The sequence below is a fragment of the Delphinapterus leucas genome, chromosome 4 (assembly GCF_059928025.1).
Source record: "Delphinapterus leucas isolate spDelLeu-1000000601 "Yukka" chromosome 4, BTC_Dleu_Yukka2, whole genome shotgun sequence".
NCBI classification, from domain to species: Eukaryota; Metazoa; Chordata; class Mammalia; order Artiodactyla; family Monodontidae; genus Delphinapterus; species Delphinapterus leucas.
Genome location: NC_143132.1, coordinates 121388523 through 121414206, shown reverse-complemented (window position 1 = coordinate 121414206; position 25684 = coordinate 121388523). Strand labels below are relative to the sequence as shown.

Sequence of the window (25684 nt, the reverse complement as noted above, 5' to 3'; positions counted from 1 at the left end):
CAGCCTCAGGAAAACCGGTCAGTGCGTCATCAATACTAATATCAATTAAGACAACATACAAGAGGAGATTGTAGCAACCTTAAAATGTCCCTGTTTGACTCAATGTGGTAAAAGCTGTAAACTTTCCATTTCTGTAAATATACATGAAACACAGGAAAGGAGGCTGTGGTGACCGCTTTTACTGAAACACACCGTGGGGTGGAGCAGAGAGGAGCTTGTTCCCAAGGGAAGCTTGCCAGTTCTAGTTGTCCCCAGCTCTTCCTCCAGGCTTTGCCCTTTGGCCCTAGAACCACACCCTGCAGAAGCCAGCCTGGATACTTAGACTTCAAGCAGCAGGTGGTTAAGGGCCACTGATGGCTGGAGGGTTCCTGGGTGAAAGATGGAAACCTCACTCTTTCAGGTCCACTTATCAGTATGGAAAAAGCAATTCAGACCTGGAAGCAACACTATTTTCCCTCTCCCCAGGCAGGTGCCATTCAACTATAGCCTTTACAGTCCTTAAAGAGCTCCAACTCTTCTAAGCCTACAGGCCTTGAATAAGTGGCAACCCATCCACTGCAACTTTGCCCCACATTTCCACTTCCTGCAAAGGAAGTTTATAATGCCAAATAACCAGGCAGTCTTCCCAAGTGAATCAGTGGTCTCCATTGCCATAATCAGGAAGGGGGAAAGGATTCAAGAGAGTCTCCCAGAGGGTGACATTTAAAATGCTGATTCTTGGGTTCTACCATTAAGAATCTGATTCAGGGGTCTGGGCTTAGGACCAAAAATTTTCATTTTTAACAAATGCCCCAAGTGATTCTAATGTAGGAGGTCCAGGCTTACACTTGAAGAAACAGTGATATAAATGGTTTGAGAATAGCAATACCACCTTTACAAATAAATCACTTATTCTAAAGCATCTATTTCATTATTTCAACTGATGCTGTCAACTTCCTGTTTGGCTTCCATTCAGCATTTACTGAGCAACTACTGTTTGCAGAGAATTGTACTAGCTGCTGCTTTCCTGGTGTGTTTGGGCTGGATAGAAGAGAGGGGGAGAGAAGGGTGTGATCACATCAGAGAGCTATTTCTCAACTTCCTAGAAAAATGCCAAATTCACCTTTTCATGATTTGTGAAACACATTACCCTAAACAACTGTATTACCCAACCACAGTTACCATAATTTACTAACATTTTAGGGCACCAGTGTACCAGAGGTATCATGGCCTTGCACGAAGAAGGTCAATTCTGTAAGGAAACTGCCATGGTTCAAATCCTATCTTCTCCACTTACATGATATGACCATTGACAAGTAACTTAACTTTTCTGTGCCTCAGTTTCCACATCTGTAAAATGAGGATTATAGACCCTACTTCACTGAGTTAATGTGAGAATTAAATGAAAACACTTAAATATCTAATTGATGCAGAGGACTTCGAGAATCTAACATACTGAAGATTTATTCTTTTTTTTGGTTAAGGCCACAAAACCGTTGTGAGAACACTAAGAAATGCTTCCAGAGGCTGATTTGGAATTCTAGGTGAAGAAAGTGGAATTAAACTTTATGTTTAATTCAAGCAGTTCAGATGAATTATTCTAACTAGAGTGATCTGGGGATTTTTGGAAGGTTCCCTAACCCTTGGCTTCTTTGGGAGTTTGTCCCAGTGATGCCACACTCTGCCCCAAAGTCCCCCTCCAAACCCCCGGTTCGGGGGTGCATGGAGGCCCGCGGTCCAGGCAGGTGCCCCGCGCGAGCAGAAGCAGGACCAGAGGGTCTGCGGAGATGGACCCGGAGCCCAGACCCAGGGGTGCAAGGGCTGAGTGAGGTCCCGGGTCCCGCAGTCCCGGGGCCGCCTCCCGGGGAGGATGCCGGCGGGCGCGGGGAGCGTGCGCGGCCACGTGACGACCGCTATAAGAGCGCTCCGGACGGACGCTACGCTCCCGCCGCGCCTCCTCGCCGGCCGCGCTTGCTCCCAGCGCCCGGCTTCTCCGACCCACCAACCTGCGGCTGCGGCTGCGGCAGCCGCCCGCGCCCCCGGCAGCACCATGACAGGTATGCGCCGCGCCGCCCGCCGCCGCCGCCCCGGGACGCCGGACTCCTCACCCCGCGCGGCCCCTCGTAGCCCCGCAGCCTCTCTTCTCTCCCCACACCCGCCGCTCCGCCCCGGGGGAGCTCCCAGCAGGACGAGAACCGCCGCAAAGTTGCAGGCTGGCCGCAGCCGGGCGTGTCGCTTCCTGCGTCAGCCGCTGCCCCGCCGCCCCGGGGTACCGAGCGGCCGTCTGGACCCCGCGGACGCAGCCGAGGGGGTCCGTCAGGCAGCGCCTGGGCCCTCTGCCGAAGCCCCCGTTCCTGCTTCCGTCTCCTTGCCCTTCCTCCTGCGCGCACCGTGAAGGGCGGGCGGGCAGGCGGAGCAGCTGCGGCCGGCTGCGTGGGGGTGGGGAGCCGGCTCCCCGGGGGCGCGGGTTCCGAGCGCCGGAGCGCGGCGGGGTCGCGAGGCGCCGCCCCCCACCGCCCGCGGGCAGGAACTCCTGGAAGGGGCAGCCGCGAGGCGGGGACGCCGGTGGCCCCGGCCCGGCTCCTCGGCCGCCCGCTCCGGCGCTGGCCGCCACGCCGAGCCTATTTTTAGGCCTTTGGGGCTGGGTTGCGGGAAGCCGGAGCCCGGCGAGCGCCCCCGGGGAGCGGGCCCGGCGTGGTGGGAGGGCGCCGGCCCACTTGTTGCAAGGTGTCCGGGCCGCACGGCGAATCTGCACCCCGAAGACTGGAGGCCCCGAGGTAACTGGTCCTTGCTGTGCTGTTGAGGCGAACAGTGGGATTATTACAGCCATTGAGCTGCGGAAAGGTTACAGATGTAACCCGGGGTTTGGCCGTCTCTTGGAAGGTTGAACCTCCTACCCAGTTGTCCCTGGTCTTCCCTGTTCCTTTGCTAGGTCTGGCGTTCTAGCCTCTGTTCCGAAGCATTTGTCCTGCTTCCCGCTTCATCTGGGAAATCATCCATATCCTAGCTTCCTGAAAGCCTTGAACCCTACTTACTAAACTGTTCTCCGTGCTCCCCTGGTATCAGGATCGTTTTTGTGTTAAAACATCAATCATTATGCCCCAGATTAAATGTCCTTGGGACAGGCTGACTGAAATGTTGCCATCTTATGATGGGTTGAAGGAACAAGTTCAAGTTGATGGGTATGGCAAGGGACAGGAGGCCCTGTTCTGAGCTTTCCTAGCGTGACTAGCTGGGAAGCCAGTGACCCTGGGGGAGGGCACACCAGACTTTCTACAACTTAAAGGAGAGTTCAACACTACCTGTGAAGATTGCCCTCAGATCTGCAGCTGGGGAGTGTGCTGGCCCACTTGACAACCTACAACTTCCTCTCACTTCTCAATGGAATGTCTACTGCCCCCAGCCTCCACTTTGGAAAATGGGCAAAGAGAGAATGAGGAAACCTAAGACGGAAGCAGAGTGACTTCATGACAGAATGGCTCAACTCCCTGCTTGGGCAGCCGTGCCCCAAGTGAGCCCTGGCAGAGCTTGATCCTAAGTACCCTGTATGTATGGATGCCCACCAACCTGCTAATGTTAAAATCCATTTGGAGAGGGAGTGTGCTCCAGAATCATCCCGGGGAAGGGCTGGAGAAATCCTAAAGGCTGGGCTGGTGGCCTTGCGAGGGTGGGGCTTGTTCAGGAGGAAGGAGAATTCATGCATTTGCCCCTGGTCCTGGCAACTAAATGATTATTGGAGATTGATTTTTGAATGTGTGTGTGAGAGAGAGAGAGTCTGTTGAGGTGCCCCAGGGTACAGGGTAGGGGTACTGCTTGCTTCTCCAAGGAAAAGGAGACAGGTTTTCTAGAGCTTGTGAGGTGGTCCCTAAATCCATTTAACAGCGATGGGCCACAATTTAGATAGAAGCATCAAGGAGGGAAGGCTTCTTGGGGGAGGTGATGTTTCAGAGAGACTCAGAGTGACTCTAGAGTGGTGGTTGGATAGCCATGGAGTGTTTGCTCCAGGTTGAGGAAACAGTAGAAAAAGCCTGAGGTGTGGAACATGTAAGCATCAGAATGAAGAATATGGCCTCTGCTTTCAGATGCTCTCAGTTGAGGTCGTTGGCTGGATTTGTGCTTGGCTGAAAATACTGTCTATGGTACCTTGTAGGAGAAACAGAAAATGCACTTCTTGATCTCCTCTTCACTGCCTGTTAACTGCCTGAGGTTCACCCTCTGGGTGTTAAGCTGCTGTTTAGTCTGAGAATTTGGCATGTCTGGACTCTAAATTGGATTGAATTTTTACAGCTTCGTCAGCCTCTTGAAGGTTGCCAAAGATTGCCTGCTAAAGAATGGTCTTGAGCCATTCTTATAGCGGACACTGGGTTCTCTCTCTCACCCTAACCCCCCACAAGAGGCTGCTCTTTTATTAATACAGCAAGTTGATCTCAGAGGAGCTGATTTTGCCAAATTATTGATTGAAAAGGGTCCTGGGGTAGTGTTTTCTAGGTAGGATAGTGTAATGAATGTGTGTTCGTTTTCCTTGTATTAAGATCAGGCCTTTGTGACACTGACCACAAACGATGCCTACGCCAAAGGAGCCCTGGTCCTGGGCTCGTCTCTGAAACAGCACAGGACCACCAGGAGGCTGGCCGTGCTCGTCACCCCACAGGTCTCGGACTCCATGAGGTGAGGACCTCGCTGCCCCGCTGTTGGTGGGGCTCGGACATCCCTCTCCCCTGTTTCTGGCATCAGTGGACATTGAGGCCATACCCTTTCCAGGGTTTGCGGGCTGGTGGAGAAAGAGGAGAGTTGCTGAGTGAAGGATTCCTGGGTCTAAAACCTCTTCCTGGCTCTTGGGAGATCTTCCAGCCAAGCTCCCTCTGGGAGCTGGTGTTCTGGCCCTTGCCCTTGCCGATTCCAACCAGGAGTAGGGCTCTCCCTTGGGCAAGTCCTCTTGCGGTAATCCGAGTGAGTGACTCAGTCCAGCCATTCCCTTCATGTCATCACGCTTCACTTGCATGCCTTTCCCCAGATGCAGCAGGGACTACTTTGTTCCTGTTTCTAACAGGGGAAACCTCCCGGGACTTTGAAAGAAAGTAGCAGTTTTCTCCATCCCAATTGACATTAGTAACCTAAAGATCTTTATTTACAATTTAATAGACTAGAATATTTGCCAGAGGGCTCTCAGAGTTAGGGGTCCTGCTAGGAGAGCACCCTGTGGGAGCACAAGCTGTTCTTTGATTGGGTTGGTTCATGTTAATTGGTTGGAATTAAATTTTGAAGTATCTGAATGAACTACCTTGATCCTAATACTAACTTACTTAAGAATATCTGGGCACACTAGCAGCTCTGTATTGTGTTTATTTTTGCATTCTCCTATCCCTTTTAGAGGTTGAAAATGCTCTTTTTGTGACTTTTTTCAAAAAATGTAAGCCCATGCCAAGGACCTCTGAAAAAGAGGCATTATACATACATACATATATCTTTCACGCTAAGAACCTTATTCCTAAAGGGTAATTTAGGAAAATGCCCCCCAAAACTGTCTCCTTTGTGTATGTCCTAATCTATAGTCTATTTAGTGAGAATCGTGTAAGAAGGTGGATATAGTCTTAGACAGCAAGCCCCCTTTACTGTGGTAAACGGTGCCACCATTTCTTTCAGAGATCAAGTTTACTGTGTGAACTAGAACATATGTTTGTACAGCTTTGGAGGTAGATAATACATTACCAGTTTCGTTCTGCATGCTTGATATTTTTATAAACTTTCAGTGATGGTTTGTCTTTATCACGTGTTTTTCCTTGTGCTGAGTTTAGTGTCTTACCTAAGTACACCCCACTTCACGTCACCTCAGGCTTGCTTTCTAAAATATATCTTTAGTTAATTTGGGGCAGGGAGAAATGTTGTACCTCACAAACTAAAGTGAGTCTCTCATGCCAGGAGTGCAAAGCACGTAATAAATGCTGGTTGTATGTGATGCTAAAAAAAAATGGAAACCAAATAATTGAGTCATTTAACTTCTTTTAGGACACAGCTTCAGGCAGTTCTCTGTCAACTGCTTTGGCAAAAATTATTAGTTATAGGCTTCAGTGCAGGTATTACATGCACTTATCTCTGCATCATTTGTAAAAGTATTCAGTGGTCAGCAAGAACCCATTGTAATAAAATATTATTGTTAAAGGCATAGGCTGTTGAAAAGATGTATTACCAAGCGTCAGTCACGTTTTTACAAGCTATTTCACAATTTGCGTGGTATTCAGTGGTACAATAAAACATAGGAAACTTCCGTGATAATGTTTTAAGATAAGAGGTTCGTCCTCACAGTAAGCAGCTCTTACTGTTTTAGTGAAGTTAACTCTGCACATGCAAATTAACACAGTCTGTCCTGAAGTAAATTAGGACATACTTAAGAGATTGCAATATACCAAAGTAACAGGTTCTCTCGTAATTGATAAGCTAAGTAGAACGCCGTCTTGTGTTAAATGGGTCACTTGTTCTAAAGAGATGCTGAGAGCGGTTTTCTGGATTTTATTTTTGACAGGAAAACTTTAGAGACTACCTTTGATGAAGTCATCATGGTAGATGTCTTGGACAGTGGCGATTCTGCTCATCTAACCTTAATGAAGAGGCCTGAGTTGGGCATCACGTTAACGAAACTCCACTGCTGGTCACTGACACAGTATTCAAAATGTGTATTCATGGATGCAGATACTCTGGTGAGTATGGCTTCGATGGCTGGAAAGATGGATATAGTAACTGAGACCAGTTAGGCATTTGAAGAATGCTGTCAAGACTTGACAGTAAAGTTCAGATAAAACCACTGTTGTAAAAAGTGTCAGGTGTTGAAGGAGAGTAGGACCAGGCTGCCTCACAGCTGTCATCTGAATAGTTAAGACCAGCAACAGACTGCATCTTTTGTGTTGGATAACTTAAGGAGAACTTAAGAAAGGTATACCGCAGCAGAACAGTTCTGAAATGCTTTCCCTTCTTCCTGCCCCCTTGCCCTTGAATCAGGTCCTAGCAAATATCGATGATCTTTTTGAGAGAGAAGAATTGTCGGCGGCACCAGACCCAGGGTGGCCTGACTGCTTCAATTCTGGAGTCTTTGTTTATCAGCCTTCAGTTGAGACATACAATCAGCTGTTGCACCTTGCTTCCGAGCAAGGTAGTTTTGATGGTACGTATCTGTTTTCTTTATATCTGACAAGCTGTGAGTATCTTCTAGGGGCTGCTCTTCTCTGAGAGTTGCTGTGGTTCCCTGTGTCTGGAAGATAGCGATACATGGGATGTGGCAAGCATTTGAAGTTGTGTTGTTCTGGGAAATAGTGTTGTGTGTGTGCACGTGCACCTTTTTCCTGTAGGTACATGGTACATAGGCTGTTTTACAGACTTGCCTTTCATTGGCCTTCCTGTGTCTAAATTAGAGTATGATAAATGAGCCATAATTATTCAAGAATTCAAAAGACTATTATACAGCTCAAAAAGTTTAACAACTATCTTTAAACCTGAGTAAACTTAAGTACAAGAGCTAACAGGAGGACCCAGTATCGTCTCCATGGAAATTTGAGGAATAAACCTAGGCTCTCATTCTTTCAGGAGGCATTGAAAAAGAAGATAGAAAGACTATGTGAATAATCTTTGTCTCCGAATTGTCACTCTCTATAAGGCAGTGCATCAGGTAGAGTGGTCTGCAAGGCTAAGGAGTAGAACATTGGCAAAGTCACCATCCATTTTCCATAATGCTTAAGTGTATCTATAGCTATATGTTTATGTAGAAAGGTTCTGACTACTTGTGATTTAGGGCCTCACATCCTTTGGAGAATTTTGGGTAAATTGATTAGTAGGTATGCTTCTATTTTATGCCAGTCTCTAAAATAATAAATAATAAGCCACTTTTTCTTTGAATTTTTGAATTTTATTTCATTTATTTTTTATACAGCAGGTCCTTATTAGTCATCCATTTTATACACATCAGTGTATACATGTCAATCCCAATCTCCCAATTCATCCCACCACCACCACCACCACCCCGCTACTTTCCCACCTTGGTGTCCATGTTTGTTCTCTACATCTGTGTCTCTATTTCTGCCCTGCAAACCAGTTCATCTGTACCGTTTTTCTAGGTTCCACATATATGCGTTAATATACAATATTTGTTTTTCTCTTTCTGACTTACTTCACTTTGTATGACAGTCTAGATTCATCCACGTCTCTACAAATGACCCAATTTCATTCCTTTTTATGGCTGAGTAATATTCCATGGTATATATACACCACATCTTCTTTATCCATTTGTCTGTCGATGGGCATTTAGGTTGCTACCATGACCTGGCTATTGTAAATAGTGCTGCAATGAAAATTGGGGTGCATGTGTCTTTTGAATTATGGTTTTCTCTGGGTATATGCCCAGTAGTGGGATTGAGGGGTCAAATGGTAATTCTGTTTTTAGTTTTTTAAGGAACCTCCATACTGTTCTCCATAGTAGTTGTATCAATTTACATTCCCACCAACAGTGCAAGAGTGTTCCCTTTTTCCCACACCCTCTCCAGCATTTGTTGTTTGTAGATTTTCTGATGTTGCCCATTCTAACTGGTGTGAGGTGATACCTCATTGTAGTTTTGATTTGCGTTTCTCTAATAATTAGTGATGTTGAGCAGCTTTTTCTGTGCTTCTTGGCCATCTGTATTTCTCTGGAGAAATGTATATTTAGTTCTTCTGCCCATTTTTGGATTGGGTTGTTTGTTTTGTTAATATCGAGGCTGCATGAGCTGTTTATATATTATGAAGATTAATTCTTTGTTGATTCATTTGCAAATATTTTCTCCCATTCTGAGGGTCGTCTTTTTGTCTTCATTGTAGTTTCCTTTGCTTTGCAAAAGCTTTCAAGTTTCATTAGGTCCCATTTGTTTATTTTTGTTTTTATTTCCATTACTCTAGGAGGTGGATCAAAAAAGATCTTGCTGTGATTTGTGTCAAAGAGTGTTCTTCCTATGTTTTTCTCTAAGAGTTTTATAGTGTCTGGTCTTACATTTAGGTCTCTAATCCATTTTTAGTTTATTTTTGTGTATGGTGTTAGGGAGTGTTCTAAGTTCATTCTTTTACATGTAGCTGTCCAGTTTCCCCAGCACCACTTATTGAAGAGACTGTCTTTTCTCCATTGTATATTCTTGCCTCCTTTGTCATAGATCAGTTGACCATAGGTGCATTGGTTTATCTCTGGGCTTTCTATCCTGTTCCATTTCTGTTTTTGTGCCAGTACCATATTGTCTTGATTACTGTAGCTTTGTAGTATACTCTGAAGTCAGGGAGTCTGATTCCTCCATCTCTGTTTTTTTCCCTCAAGACTGCTTTTGCTATTCGGGGTGTTTTGTGTCTCCATACAAATTTTAGTTCTAGTGCCACTGGTAATTTGATAGGGATTGCATTGAATCTGTAGATTGCTCTGAGTGGTATAGTCATTTTCACAATATTGATTCTTCCAATACAAGAACATGGTATATCTCTCCACCTGTTTGTGTCATCTTTGATTTCTTTCATCAGTGTCTTATAGTTTTCTGCATACAGGTCTTTTGTCTCCCTAGGTAGGTTTATTCCTAGGTATTGTATTCTTTTTTGTTGCAATGGTAAATGGGGGTGTTTCCCTAACTTCTCTTTCAAGATTTTTCATCATTAGTGTATAGGAATCCAAGAGATTTCTGTGCATTAATTTTGTATCCTGCAACTTTACCAAATTCATTGATTAGCTCTAGTAGTTTCCTGGTGGCATCTTTAGGATTCTCTATGTATAGTATCATGTCATCTGCAAACAGTGACAGTTTTACTTCTTCTTTTCCAATTTGTATTCCTTTTATTTCTTTTTCTTCTGTGATTGCCATGGCTAGGACTTCCAAAACTATGTTGAATAATAGTGGCGAAAGTGGACATCCTTGTCTTGTTCCTGATCTTAGAGGAAATGCCTTCAGTTTTTCACCATTGAGAATGATGTTTGCTGTGGGTTTGTCATATATGGTCTTTATTATGTTGAGGTAGGTTCCCTCTGTACCCACTTTCTGGAGAGTTTTTATCATAAATGGGTGTTGAATTTTGTCAAAAGCTTTTTCTGCATCTACTGAGGTGATCATATGGTTTTTATTCTTCAGTTTGTTAATATGGTGTATCACTTTGATTGATTTGCATATGTTGAAGAATCCTTGCATCCCTGAGATAAATCCCACTTGTTCATGGTGTATGATCCTTTTAATGTGTTGTTGGATTCTGTTTGCTAGTATTTTGTTGAGGATTTTTGCATCTATATTCATCAGTGATATTGGTCTGTAATTTTCTTTTTATGTAGTATCTTTGTATGGTTTTGGTATCAGGGTGATGGTGGCCTCATAGAATGAGTTTGGGAGTGTTCCTTCCTCTGCAATTTTTTTGGAAGAGTTTGAGAAGGATGGGTTTTGGCTCTTCTCTAAATATTTGATAGAATTCACCTGTGAAGCCATCTGGTCCTGGACTTTTGTTTGTTGGAAGATTTTTAATCACAGTTTCAATTTCATTACTTGTGATTGGTCTGTTCATATTTTTTATCTCTTCCTGGCTCTGTCTTGGAAGCTTATATCTTATTTAGCAATACGTTACTAAATAACCAAGAGATCACTGAAGAAATCAAAGAGGAAATCAAAAAATACCTAGAGACAAATTGCTACGAACACATGATGATCCAAAACCTATGGGATGCAATGAAAGCAGTTCTAAGAGGGAAGTTCATAGCAATACAAGCCTACGTCAAGAAAAAAGTAAAATCTCAAATAAACAATCTAACCTTACACCTCAGTAAACTAGAGAAGAACAAACAAAACCCAGAGTTAGTAGAAGGAAAAAAATCATAAAGATCAGAGCAGAAATAAATAAAATAGAAACAAAGAAAACAATAGCACAGATCAATAAAACTAAAAGCTGGTTCTTTGCGAAGGTAAACAAAATTGATAAACCTTTAGCCAGACTCATCAAGAAAAAGAGAGGACTGAAATCAATAAAATTAGAAATGAAAAGGGAGAAATTACATTGGACACTGCAGAAATACAAAACATCCTAAGAGACTACTACAAGCAACTCTATGCCAATAAAATGGACAACCTGGAAGAAATGGACAAATTCTTAGAAAGGTAATAACCTTCCAAGACTGAACCAGGAAGAAATAGAAAATATGAACAGACCAATCACAAGCAATGAAATTGAAACTGTGAATAAGCCACTTTTTTTTTTTTTTTTTTTTTTTTTTTTTTGCGGTACCCGGGCCTCTCACTGTTGTGGCCTCTCCCGTTGTGGAGCACAGGCTCCGGACGCGCAGGCCAAGCGGCCATGGCTTACGGGCCCAGCCGCTCCGCAGCATGTGGGATCCTCCTGGACCGGGACACGAACCCGTGTCCCCTGCATCGGCAGGCGGACTCCCAACCACTGTGCCACCAGGGAAGCCCTAAGCCACTTTTTTTTAACAACAGTAAATCACACACAACAAGACAATACTGGTGGTTAGCATGCAAAATAAGCTCTTTTAAAAACTAATGTTGAGAAGCTTTTGAATCAAGAAGAGACTCAGTTGTATCTACGAAGAAGGATTTGCACTAAGGAGATGCCCTCTCAGCAGTGACTCACTATTAGATACTTGACATTGTGACAGACGCCCAGGTGAGGACCATGGGGGTGGGCCAGAGCCCTGAGCCAGACACCAGGTACCAGGGGCTTCTTTCCTTTCCCTTCCCTCTCCAAGAGCAGATATGAGATTTGAAGTGAGTACATCTTTCGAAACTAGCAGGAACAGCCATTCTCATTTGACCCAAGGTTCAGCCCTGGGTACAGATATGAGGATTCATTTCCATTAACTAGTTGTAAAGTTAAAAATCAAAAGTTCAAATCTAAACTTTTTGAATTAAAAGAGTACATCTAATAGTTTGTCAGATTGCTGAAATTAAGAGATTGGAAGTTAAAACATTTTTAGGTATACATGAAATTGTGTTGTTGCTGTTCCCAGAAATTGAATTCTGTTTCGTGTTTTGAGGATTTGGGATATGCAGCTATTTGAAATGTCATTGAAAAGAACAAAGAAAGTTAAGTCTCAGTCTTGCTTCACTGTTTGGTTAGTTTGTACTCTACAGCAGTAGTGCTAAACCTGGGGTAATTTGGTCCCCCAGGGGACTTTTGGCAATGTCTGGAGACTTTTTTGGTGGTCACAAGTGAGTCGGGAGGGCTCTACTGGCATCTAGTGAGTGGAGGCCAGGGATGCTGCTAAACATCCTACAATGCATGGACAGCCCCTGCACCAAAGAATTATCTGGCTCAAGATGTCAGTAGTGAGAAAATCTGCTCTATGTCAAGTCGTTACATGCCCTAAAGCAGTGAGCCAGAGTATCTGAACCATAATGAATGGTAGCGTCCGACAAGAAACGCCTTCTTACTTTAAGCAACCTTAAGAAATAATGTGTTCAGTGTTCACTGTGGTTACGGCCAAATGTAACTTCTTCACTTTCCTGGCTTTTTTTTAGCTCCTACTTTCCTTTCATATAAGGAATGAAAGCTATATTGGTATTTTAGTTCAAAACATGTATTCCTTATTTCTGCTGCTCGCATGAAAATAGTTACCTTTGCACAGAAGGGAGATAGGAGTATTTTTAGCGGAAGTCCACTAACCTTAAGTCTTAACCTTCCGACTGTGGCTGAAGCGTCAGAGTGTGGCTTTCTTCACCTCCTGTCGTTAAATGTAAAGGAAGTAGTGTAATCCTGCCAGAAATTCCGTGTAAATTCTCAGCTCCAGTAAGTGAGTCACATTCTAAAGTAGATCCAGCTGCCTAAAATCCACAGGACTGTAATTGCCTAAGGAGAATTCGATTTTATTGTTGCAAGATAAGATTTTGGATACCCAACAGTAGTGTGCTGTGATCAGTTACCCAGGTTACAATTTCAGAGTATAAAACTAATTAACTAGCTGGTAGAGACCAACCTGGATCGTGTACCTTGTTCTAGAACCAAGAGGTACTAGAGGAGTTGATGAATTCGTTGTTAAGAAGTAAGAACATGTGAAAAGTGCTTAACCAGAAAGCACTTTCTGCTCTTTCAGTCAGAATCTGAAACAATTGGGAGAGCCTGTGCCTGCTAGCACATTCATTTTTCAGCAGCAGGGTTTCCAGCAGCTGGCCCTTCTGTAAGGTATTCCATTTACTGGCTCCTTGGTGGCTAAGGATTGGAATTTTTTCTGTAGTAGAAATGCTTAGTTGAAGCAGTTGAAAATTCAACTATGCAGATAGGAACTTTTGGTTATTCTCAATATAGTGTTTAAATTCAACTGAAAAATAAAGCAGCGGCTCTTAAATGAAATGTTTTTTCGCTTGATGTGTTCCGGAGAAGCTTTACCTACTCATCAAAGAAAGCGCGCTGCGTACCATGGGAGCGTGCTCCTCTGTGAAGGGATTTACTATCTTGTTGAATCCATATCTGTGTGACATAAAGACTTGTTGGACTTACACTTAATAAAATATTTCTTTGTAAGCTACATCCTTTTCTGGTGCTTTCCTTGCTTTGCTTCAGGCTCTCAATGCAGTGCCCTGTCTTGTGTAGATGTCATGCCATAGGCACGGAGATGAACACTTTCAGGTGTTTCCTTTCACCTTACCGTACATTTTCTCATATGCACAGTATCTCCCCACCGTCTCCCACCCCCAGTTTTACTGAACAGGGGGTCTTAAGTCCCAGCATTTTTAGACTGATACTAAAGAAAACCCATTCGCAGATGACTATCTCAGTCTGAATGTCTTGCAAGTCCTGCTTAATCTCCTGCATACATGCGTCGAGAACTGTTGGGATCTGGTGTCCACTGACAAGCCACCGGGCCTCTGATGGCTGAGTATCTGCAGCTGCTTCTGCAGCCCTTCTAATGTGAAAGAATGTGGCTTGTCAGGCTTCTCATCACCAGCCCTCTAATCACACCCCACCCTCGCCTCTGGCCAAGAGAATAATCCTAACATGGCAGATCATGCTAGGTACCTTGACATCTCTTTTTTCTTCCTCAATATCTAGAGTGTTAGAATTTCAAACTAGTGACTTCATGCCTAACTTATGGCTGGCATTTAATTTCCCACAATGAAGTGTCTAAGTTTCCTATACTGTTAATATTTGCAAACTATCTTGGCACTTACTTCATAACCGAAGTTACATGTTTCCTGAAGAGTTGTACAATAGCTATTGGGAAATACATACACTAACATTTTATAGACTGTGACAAGATAAGGTCAACTTCAGGATTTACCAGTGAGAAGGCAAGAGGTCAAGGTTTCGTAGGTACTAGTCAGCAGTCTTGTCTCCACGTACTCATGTGCAACAAAGCTGATCCCCTTGATTCTTCATTTGACGAAATCAATCTGAATGCAAGTTGAGATTTATTTCCTTTCGCCCCGTGGCTCCAAGGTATCCTAAATTAAAGGTGCCTGTACAGTTGAAGAGTTTAGTGCTTGAAAATTGCTGTCTATTAAATTTCATTTGCATATGTTAGTTTTAAAAACCTAAGTAAAAAAAGAAGAATATTTTCCAACTTGAAGTAACCATTTTTTAAAAATCTTGGAATTCATTAGTGTAACCTAAATACTCGAAACTTTTTTTTTCTGGAGTAATGAAATTTTGGTCTGTAGTTGAGTTTTCAAAAAAAAATAGGACAGAGTAAATTGGTGATAGAATATCAGGTATGGTTTTCTTTCAGAAGAATCTAAGATCCTCTGTGAGGTCATTAAAACTGTGTTACATATTCTAATAAGTGGTCACTGAGACCCTTAAACTGAACATTTTTTTCCTGTGCTTGGAAATATAATAAACCAGGAGAGTACAGTAAAGTGTTTTGTGTTTTTTTTTTGTTTGTTTGTTTGTTTTTTTGCCGTACGCGGGCCTCTCACTTTTGTGGCCTCTCCCGTTGCGGAGCACAGGCTCCGGACGTGCAGGCCCAGCGGCCATGGCTCACGGGCCCAGCCGCTCCACGGCATGTGGGATCTTCCCAGACCGGGGCACGAACCCGTGTCCCCTGCATCGGCAGGCGGACTCTCAACCACTGCACCACCAGGGAAGCCCTACAGTAAAGTTTTAAAATAATTTTTAACAGAAAATATTTGGTGGTGCTATCTATTAAAGTGTAAAATTGACCCCAGTGCTACCTTCCCTAATCTTTGCAATTAGTTTGGATTCAAGCTGGACCTGCCCAAAAAAGGAGTGAAGGAGAGAGGTATTCCCAGATAGTACTTGTCTTGTTCAAACCAAATGAGCGCAGACATTCAGGTGTGTCTCACCTGGTTCCCTGACTTGATAGGTTCCACTCTGACAGGTGCTCGTGGTAAGCTTTTCCAGCTGCCCACACACTAGACTGCTTGTGGCCCTTAAACTGTTTTATCAGTTGCTTTGAAAATTACTCTCTTTTCTTGCATTTCTATCGTTTAATTGATAGTTTGGGTAGTATCTTGAATAAATAAAGATGAAAAGCAAAAGTCATAACATGTAGTAGCAAAATAAATGAGTACACACAAGTTTTAAGAGGTATTTTTTATCTCATTGTACCCTTGAGTATTTTTTTTTTTTTTTTTTTTTTAGCCATCTTGTTTCTTTCTAGCCTTGTAACCAGAAGAGATCATGAACCTTGTGAGAAATAGAGATGGTGGGAAGGACTAAAGTGTTATAGGCTCTTAGGCTGGTCCTTTTACTTCTTCATTTATTCCTCAACAGTTCTGTGAAGTAGTCATTCATTTACTTATTAATATATTAATTCAACAGATATCTATTGAAGGCCTGATGTATAGCTACTACCGGGCACCCAGTGTTGATACAGTTAGGACAGCCACTTGCCCAGTATCCCTGAGCTGGTGGCAGAGCCAGGGCTGGACCAGACAGTCTTTCTTGATGCTGTGGCTGGGTTATGTGAGTGTCGTTTTGTCCCTTCTCTCGCAGTTACCCCCCACGGCAGCAGTCACGAAAATGTATCAGAGAATGATATGGGATACAGGAAAATCTCTGTTCCACTGGATTTATTACCGATTAATTACTTAAAATCCATTCCCCTGAATAAGCAGAGACAGCAGCTGATAAATTCCTCATTTTAGAAACGAAGACACGAAAGCTTATGTCTTCTATCTCTACAGCAGCTGTCCCTCCCTGCTAAACTGTAATGTCTAGAAATGTTTTGTCTTTTTTTAATTGTTAAACTATTGGATGCATTTTATGTTATTAATGAGCTATAGTTGATTCACAGTATTATGTATCAGGTGTACAACATAGTGATTCACAATTTTTAAAGGTTATACTCCATTTACAGTTATCGTAAAATATTGGCTATATTCCCTGTGCTGTACAGTATATCCTTGTAGCTTATTTATTTAATACATAGTAGTTTGTACCTCTTAATCCCCCACCCCTATCTTGTCACCCTCCCTTTCCCTCTCCCCAGTGGCAACCATTAGTTTGTTCTATCTCTGAGTTACTTTGTCTTTTTAAATCAGCAGCACAGTTGATAGTCTCATATTGTTTTGTGGGTCTGGAAGTATTCTTAGAAGTGATTACTCTTGTCTTTATTTCTATAATCCATTCCTGTAGTATTTAAAAAAATCATTTGAGCTCCTAATCTGGTGAAGATACTAAGTTTAAGGGCTAGGAATAGACTGGTAAATAATACAGATTGTATCCCTGCCTCTATAAAGCTTGTATATATTTTATGAGACCGTACAATTAATTATGTAATCATGATTCTGAAAAATTCAGAGTGCTAAGAGACTCTAGACTAGGAGGACCTGCCTTAAACTGAGAAAGTGAAGTTTAAACCACAAATAAGTGTTCCCTTGCATCTATATTATTATCTAATAGCTTGATTATTAAAATATATATTTTTAAAGGTGAGAAACAAAAGCTGTAACATGAAATGGTAAAATAAATCAGTTGTGGCTTAAATGCATTGAGGCCAGTGAGATGCAGTGATGCTGAGACCAGAGCTCCAAGTACCTGGATTTCCATGAGGCACCTGGGCTTAATCCGATGATCCTCAGTAAACCTCATGGAAATATCCCTAAGCGCTGGACCATTCACGAGCTGTAACTTAGTAGACTTGGCATATGCTGTCTAGAGGCCGCAGTGATGATACTTGCCAAGCATATTATAGGAAGCCAGTGTTAAGGTGTGAGTCACATTTTCATTTCAGCGCTTGTCTATACCTCTCTTATAGTATTAAGCACATTTTGCTTTAAATTACTTTTGCTTGGTTTATGCTTCTCTACCCCCTGATTAGATTGAGAACCATTTGAGAGCTGGAACCTGTCTTATTCATCGTCCTGTAATGCCTACACCTAATTTCTATATCCTCAGACATTTTCTGTATAAATGACATTTCTGAGAGTTATATTCTCTGATATAATAAAAGACTCTAAAAGACTCTAGACCAGTGCTACTCAGAGTTTAATATGCAAACGAATCACCTAGGGATTCAAATGCGGATTCCGATTCTGTAGGTCTGGGGTGGGGCTTACCATTCTGCATTTCTATCAGGCTCCCAGGTGATTCCCCTGCTCCTGGATCCTAAACTTTGCTTTGAGGGGACCATTTCCTTGGGGCTGAGAAACTAGGGTTCATGTTTAAACCAAAGTTGACCCACCCTCCCTGCTATCCACAGTAGGCAAGCCAGCTGCCAACAAACTGTGGAAAAGCACACAGACTACATAAGCATTGAACAAGTGCACAAATTTAAAACACAGCACTCAACTCCATTTCTGTCTCATAAAATAATGGCCACCGTTTCTGATAAATACTGTCATATGTCCATGTTTACCAAGTTCATGACTCTGGTCAAAAGACCTGGAAAATACCGGGTGGTTGTAAGGCTATTACTGGCACTTGGCCAGCCTGGGGGAAGGAAGATATGGAATCTGATGTTAGCTTTTGGTTGCCAAACAGGTGCCATGTGTCTCTTGTTCCATTTCCTATCTGTCTCTCACCTGTGTTGCCACACCCTCACCTGCTGGATCACAGCTGCTGGCATGTCTGCTATCATGCTTGTTGCTTCTGAGCTGATTGAGATTAAAAGCGTCTTAACCTGTCACAATAAATAAAGTTACCTCTGGAAGCCTGACCAGAATGTACTGGGCAAGAGTCCTGGGGTTTTCGTAGTGAAAACGCAGCAGCCTTCATGACGTCCTTGTATGTTTTGTAGCACAGATGTGCTTAGATTTGCATTCTGCTTTAAATTGTGCTCTAATTTAGGGACTTTTAAAGAGAGGATATTGATAACACCACACAGATTTTTTTAGTGAAACGAAAATGTTGTTTTGCCTGACTTTGAGATGTAGACTTGTGTATTTGGAAAAAGACGGTTAGAATGCTGAATTTAAACATTATTTAAGAAGCCACAGACTTCTAGGTGGTGTTTAATTCTATTTTTAATCCACAATTTTTTGCTAAATGGTGACCCTTTGTAGTCACATAATGATGAAGTCAGTGGCCATGGAAGTTTCATGGTCTGTATGTTCTCTGCCCTGCAGAGGCAGGGTCCTTGTTGAGTGTTGAAGGATTTGCCAGTGGAACGTGTACCGTTGACGCACACGTCTCCTGCCCTGCCTCTTCCACTTCTTGCTTGTTTCCTGTCCTACCAGTGCCACTCAGCCCTGCCGTGGCACACGGCCGAGGGACTGACGGTATTTGTAGGGTACCTGAGGGTGAAAGGGAACAGCTTTTTGTGGCTGGCCAGCCAGGGGCTCTGAGGGATCAACAGCTCTGACTCCTGTTTCCCAGGCTCACCCTGTGAGACTGGGAAGCTCTGCTTTACAACTACTATTCCAACGTCACGGAATTAGATTTCTTCACTGCATTACATGAGGTCGGTAGTCATTTTAAGTGGAAATGCTTCATTTTCAAAAGGTCTTTAAAATGTGGCAGGAAAAAGCAAGTAGTAGAAAAAATACATATATCATGCCCAGTTTTACAAAGTTCAAAAACAAGTGGAAATACATATATTGCCTGGAGATACACACATGTGATAAGGGAAATCAAGATAATTACAAACAAAACTCATGATAAGTAGTTACTTCTGGGGTGGGGGGCTCTGAGATGGGATTGGGAGCCCGCACAGAGAATTTAAACAGTATTGGTAAAGTTTGAGTTTTTCAGTTGGATATTGGGGATATGTAGTGTTATTATCAGTATGCTTTGTAACCTACACTTACATTTTTCTTTTGATAATATATTTCATAATGAAAATAAATAAGTGCAAATGTTTGGAAAGAAACGGTCTTGGCACAATTCTCATTCTTGCCCCAATTGTATTATTAATATTTTAGCATTACAAAAATAACATAACAATATTAAGGAAAAGTCAGGGGGAGGGAACATCTGTTATCACCAGTCCCCTCACACAATTACTGTTATTTTCTTCTAGTAGGAATGTTTATGTTCTCAGTTACAATCATGTTATATGTCATTGTATATCTGTGTATTATGCAGTGGACTGATGGTCTTTAAAACCACTGGTTTTAATGGCTGAATAACATTCAGGGAGTGATGAGCATCGCAGCGTACTAACCAGTCCTCTGCAGTGGAATATTAAAGCTTTCGACTTTTCCGTTAACAAACATCTTCACGGTTCTTGCACTCATTCTACAAATAACTTACCCATTTGTAAGGCATTCTGCTATCTGCTAGAATTACAGTGGTAAGCAAAAAGAGCCATAATCTCTGTCCTTGTGGAATCTAGAATCTAATGACTAACAGTTCTTGATGGTATTTTGCATTTTAGCTACATGAATCCTCAGACTTTTAAAGAAACTTTTTATTTTGAGAGAACTGTAGATTTACATGCAGTTGTAAAAAACAGTATAGAGAGACCCCATATACGCTTCACCCAGTTTCCCCCAGTGGTAACATCTTGTATAACTGTAATTCCACAACAGGAATTGATGCATTGATACAGCCCACCAGTCGTATTCAGACTTCACCAATTTTACATGTATTCATTGGTGTCTGTGTGTGTGTATATGTTTTCCATGCAATTTTTTCCACATGTGTAGATTGGTGTGACCACCACCACCATCAAGGTACAGAACTGTTCCGTCACAGGGGTCCCTCTTGCTACCCTTTCGTAGCCGTGGCCTCCACTCTCCCTCTCCCCCTCCCTCACTGCTGGCAACCACAGATCTGTCCTGTGTCTTCGTGATATGGTCGTGTGAAGGATGTTGTACAAATGGGATCATAACAGTATGTAAGCTTGCAGGAAGGGAGTTTTTCACTCAGCATAATTCTCTTGAGATCCGTGTAAGTTGCTGTGGTATCAATAATCTGTCCCTCTTTATTGCTGAGTAATATTCAGTTGTACGGAGGTGTCACACTCATAAACCTGTGGAGGGACACTTCGGCTCTTTCCAGTTTTGCAATATTACATATAAAGCTGCTATGGACAGTTCCTCAACCATTACTTTGATGTTTATGTACAAAAGGAAGTTGTTATAGTAAGACTTGAGGCTTCTGTACCTCAGCCATCAGTGTCTGTGCCCACATCTGGGGGACTTCATAGGATCCAAAGTCAGCCTCTGATGCGTGGTATCGTGTTTTGGCTTAAAATTTTATGTCTCAAAATACGTTAATTTGTCTGTGTAGCTAAACTCTTCTGTGTAGCTAAACAAGTAAAGCATATCCTGACGCCATCCTTATTGTCCTTCAGAATTTTCAAGGGTGAAACCTTGATCCTCTGTTGAGCTATTTGTCCCTTGAGGAATGTGGACCTGTCAGAGCCTCCTCATACAGAAGGGTCACCCCATGGACATTTGTTCAGTGAATGCCTTTGATCCATAGAGTTGATCGAGGGTATTTGGAAAGGATGGGCTACACAGAGGATAGGTAAGGTACATTTGGACTTTAAACCTAATGCCCCAATCTTACTGCTTAGTTCCAAACACTAAATACCTCTCCAGATTTTTAAAGTCTCTTTCAAAACCAAGAAAAACCAAATAATAATGACAGCCAGTTGGACCTGCTGTATGTTTAGAAAGGAAACTAGGTCTCAGGGCAGAGCAGACCAAGGAGGGAAGTAACTGTGCAGTATACCAGCCTCATACTTTGAAAGAGCAGGGTTCTCCTTGCCTGTCACCCGCCCCCCTACACACATGTACACACACATACACACACCCACAATCCCGAGTTGTTGTTCCGCTGCACGGGAGACTGGTTCTGTGCGTGTTTCCTGAAATCTCGTAAGCCTAAGACGGGAAGCACGTGGGCTACATGGAGAATGTGTTTTCAGATGGCTTAGTGACTGTTTGGTTACTTGTATATTTATGATTTAGGTCAGATACTTAGCTGTTTCGGTTTTTATTGTTTTTAATTCTTTTGAATGAATGGCCGTGGCCCTCACTTTCCCCCAGGTCTGAGCAAGCACTGTGCAGTGTGCTAGTGGCCGACCCTGACCCTGGCCCAGTGAGGACTGACCTCCACCTGCCGGGAGGCATGGTCGGCAGCAGGAGGGTGTGCCGGGGTGATGTGGCCTGCCGTCCGTCAGCCTTCCAGCGACGCTGGGGGCTCCAGGAACAGTTCCAGAGTTTATCCCAAACTGAGTTATCCCAGTTGGCCCTCTTTTGCTTTTGACTTCTTTTTCTGTCCCATTGCTCTTAACATAAAGTCTAAAATCTTTAACTGGGGATGAAGTCTAAAATCCGAGCCCAGTGTGGTCTAGTCGGTGCCTGCCTCTCAGAGACTCGCCTGGTGCCAGGCGACCCCCGCCCTGCTCTGCAGTCCACTTACCCAGGCTGCCTTCCAGGTCTTCCTTCTGTAGCTGCATGTCCTGCCCACCTCAGGTCTGTGGTGCTTTGTGTTCTGCCTGGAGCACCGTCTGCCCTCCTTCTCTCCACCTGCATTTGTGAAGCCCTCCTGTGTCCCCCTCAGATCTCGGCCGAAATACTGCTTCCTTGTGGAAGCCTTCCCGGCCCATTAGACCTGGCCTCAGGCCACTTGCACGTGCCTCGTAGCAGCCGGTACTCTCCTTCACTGCCCTCATCCCCGTGTGCGATGGTGTTGTTGACTCTTGATTTGCTGATAGCAGTGCCTCCCACCCCCACTCCACCCAGACCGTCGTAGACATGATGACTCTGTCGCTGTTCACGGTTGACTGTCCGGCGCCTGGTGCAGTGTCTGGCACATAGTAGCTGCTCAACCAATATTTGTTCAGTTAATGAATTAACTTAGGGAAGTGGCCACCCGCTAAAATATCCTTAGGAGGTCTAACATGGAATTTATTATTTTAAAAATAGAATTAGTGGGAATTCTCTGGCAGTCCAGTGGTTAGGAGTCCGTGTTCTCACTGCTGAGGGCCCAGTTCAGTCCCTGGTCAGGGAACTAAAATCCCACAAGCTGTGCGGTGTGGCCAAAAAAAAAAGGAATTAGTACCTGTTTGTAAAGGTCCAGTTATGTATTCCTATAAAATTGTTGATCCGTCCTTGAAGTATGTGACTGTAATGCATTTTTTTCTTCCAGGTGGGGACCAGGGTTTACTGAACACGTTTTTTGGCAGCTGGGCAACAGCAGATATCAGAAAACACCTGCCATTTATTTATAACCTAAGCAGCGTTTCTATATACTCCTACCTCCCAGCATTTAAAGCGTAAGTGCAAAGGGTTTAACTGTCTTGGGGGCTGGTGAGGACAGGGGGGTGGGGTTTAAGATTTTTGGGGTGCCTCGTCATTCTTCGGGCAATAACAGGTGAAGGCTTTGGGGGAAGTCTTTTTTTCTTGTAAGAAACTTGGCTGTAATGGGAGGAGGCCTTGATGTTATTCATCACTTTATGTTTGGAGTAAGCAGAGGGCACTGAGCTGCCCGTGGGAAAAGGTACCCCTCGGTTCCTGGGGGGCCTGGCCCTCTGATGAATCATCTGTGTGTCGTGATCAAGAACACTGACTGGGGGCTTCCCTGGTGGCGCAGTGGTTGAGAGTCCGCCTGCCGATGCAGGGGACACGGGTTCGTGCCCCGGTCCGGGAAGATCCCACGTGCCGCGGAGCGGCTGGGCCCGTGAGCCGTGGCCGCTGAGCCTGCGCGTCTGGAGCCTGTGCTCCGCAACGGGAGGGGACACGACAGTGAGAGGCCCGCGTACCGCAAAAAAAAAAGAACACTGACTGCTGACAAACTCAGCCTCTGCCTCATACCACCTGCTGAGCCTCAGCTGTGTCAGAGGAGGGTGTGAACAGCTCCCTCCGTGGTTGTGGTGCAGATGACACAAGATGCTAGCAGCAGTGTGGTGTCAAGGTCAGTAGCAGGGCCTGTGGAGCTGGACTGCCTCACTTGACCTCCTGGATGCTCACTCGTTACGGAACTCGCAGCGTAGTGGACCTTGGGCTTTGCTGCTGAATCCTCTGCCTCAGTGTCCTCCAGAGGTGACTGTGAGGCATTCATGTGAAGAGGTAAAAAGAGAGCCTGGCCTACCCTTAGTAGGTAGCGAGTGATGGGTCCTCTCTGTTTGGAAGGTGGTCTAGCAATACGAGTGAGCCCTCAGCCAGAGAGGCAGGGCACGCGTCCTCACCCTGCCATTTCCCTACCGTGTGGCTTAGGCTCTGGGCCTCAGGTCTGCTGGCGTGCAAAATGAGGCGGGAAATAGTCCCTTCCTCGTTGGGCTGTCAGGGTGGAGTGAGTTCATACACACAAAATGCTCGGTGGACGTATGTTTTTGGCAGCATGCTTATTTTGCACCGTTCCTGGTGCATTTCTGATTCAGCAACTGATAGAGCCTAGTAACAGCGCTTGTCTCACGGTGAGGGCCTGGGCCCTGTCCTTTAGCCTCTGACTCATTTGTGTGGAACCAAGAAGATGATTCAGGTTTCGTGAGCAGAGGCCAAGCTGTCAGATGGATCCTGAGACACAGCCGTGAGCAGCGACGCTCTTCGCTGAGTGGGACTGGGCTCTCTGATCTCCATCCCGCATGGGCACACGGCTGAGTGAGCAGAAAGCAGAGGACCTCTCACTCCTCCTATTTCATTATCCAAAGTCCTCTCTAGAAGCCTTGCCCCACCATTAACGAGCATGCCTGGCTTTCTGTGGCAGAAATGTTTCTTTTTCAGTTCTTTTGTGGGTAGACGCTGTCAACGTCCCCCAGATAAAGAGGACAAGTATCTTGTGTTCTTTCCTCCCTCCCTGTTGTCTTGGCATATGTCTCTGACATGTTAACAGACTCTTGATTCTCTTCCCTTTCCAACACAAAACAGGCAGACTGTCAAACATACCAGCTGTGGTCTGTGTAAAGCAAACAGAACGGGATTCACTATCATGGGATGGAATGTAGGAGAAGCATTATTTTCTCCTCTGGTCCTCGGCCTTCTAAAGTACAAGCCTGTCTTGCTTGGAAGTGTGGCCTGACTCTTTTTTTCTTTTCTTTTTTCAGTCTCAGATGTACAGCAGAGTGATTCAGTTACTTTTTTTGCAGATTGTATTCCAATATAGGTTATTACAAGATAGTATAATCCCCTGTGCTCTACAGTATATCCTTGTTGCTAATCTTTTTGATGTGTAGTAGTTTGTATCTGTTAATCCTAAATTCCTATTTGTCCCTCCACCTCCCCTTTCCCCTTTGGTAGCCATGAGTTTGTTTTCTGTGTCTGTGGGTCTGTTTCTCTTTGGGATATAGATTCATTTGTATTATTTTTTTAGAGTCCACATATGAGTGATAACATAGAGTATTTGTTTTTCTCTGTCTGATTTACTTCACTAAGTATAATAGTCTCTCTGGGCCTGAAATTCTTTTATGATCCTTATTGCCTCATAACTAACCCTGCCAGGTTGAACAGCCTTCCTGCAGACCATGGTAGCTTGACCTTCTAGAACTGAATTAGTCTATAAGAGGGCAGTTGCTTAATTTAATTGACTAGATTCAGCTGAGCAAGCAAAATGGTGAGCGTGCAGAGGAGATAGACTCATTAGTGGTGTGAGCATTTCTACCCCTCATTCCACTCAAGTCTGCCCGGCGAGCCTGTGTGCTGAGACAACTATATGCTGGGGAGACGTGAATCTGACACCCTCCCTGTTGGGCTCAGCTCCCAAACGGCGTTGACATAGTTTAAAGATTGGTGTTTTTCATGTAACGTGGCCCCATTTCCCCTATGGTTCATTGGGACTCCCTCTGATTCTCACCTTACTACCAAAGTTGAACATATTGTCCCTCTAGTGATAGCCTGGTTTGCACAGACCCTGCTTGCATTTATTTTATTTTGACAAAGAACAAGAAGCAGGTGGAGCAGAGTTAAGTTATTTGGGGGCAAGATAGACTTATTTGCTGGAACCTCGGCCCCCTCTCTCAGGAACCGAGTTGTTTCTGTATCCTCTAAGTGAATTTCCCAGCAAAATGGTTAGGACGGTTTCTTCTTCCTGACTCAGGAAATGAGGGCGAATTTTGGAAATCTGCTTGGTGTACTGCCATATAACCGTAGCATAGATGACGCACTGGGAGGTTAGGAGCAGCTCCAGCATTAGCTACACGTCTGCTGGTTTGTGGCCTGACGGGAGTTAACGCTGCCTGTGTGCAGCTCGCCCTGGGGGGTGTCAGCTCTTACAGTTTGGGGATGAAGCTTCTCAAAGCGATGCCTTGGCCTCACCCCACTGCTGCCTGTTTAGGAATGCGGAAACGAGATCACAGAACTCATTTTCCCTTCCCTTTGCCAAAGAATCCTTTTGTTTTTCTTGCAGATATCTGTCTCCAGAGACATTTTTCCTT

General features: G+C 44.1%; 1 protein-coding gene across 2 annotated transcripts in view; it reads left to right on the top strand.

Annotated features, from left to right (window-relative positions):
- Window positions 1-1834: 1834 nt before the first annotated feature.
- The window catches only part of GYG1 (glycogenin 1), a 38250-nt gene continuing 14400 nt past the window's right edge, over window positions 1835-25684 (top strand). The window contains exons 1-5 of one of the 2 annotated variants that reach the window (XM_022582723.3): window positions 1835-2036; window positions 4512-4647; window positions 6500-6674; window positions 6973-7135; window positions 22465-22591. In XM_022582723.3, the coding sequence (XP_022438431.1) occupies window positions 1850-2036; window positions 4512-4647; window positions 6500-6674; window positions 6973-7135; window positions 22465-22591 (788 nt within the window). In that variant the 5' untranslated portion in view covers window positions 1835-1849. The remainder of the gene's footprint in view (window positions 2037-4511; window positions 4648-6499; window positions 6675-6972; window positions 7136-22464; window positions 22592-25684) is intronic. The other variant, XM_089911031.1, reaches the window with a different exon arrangement.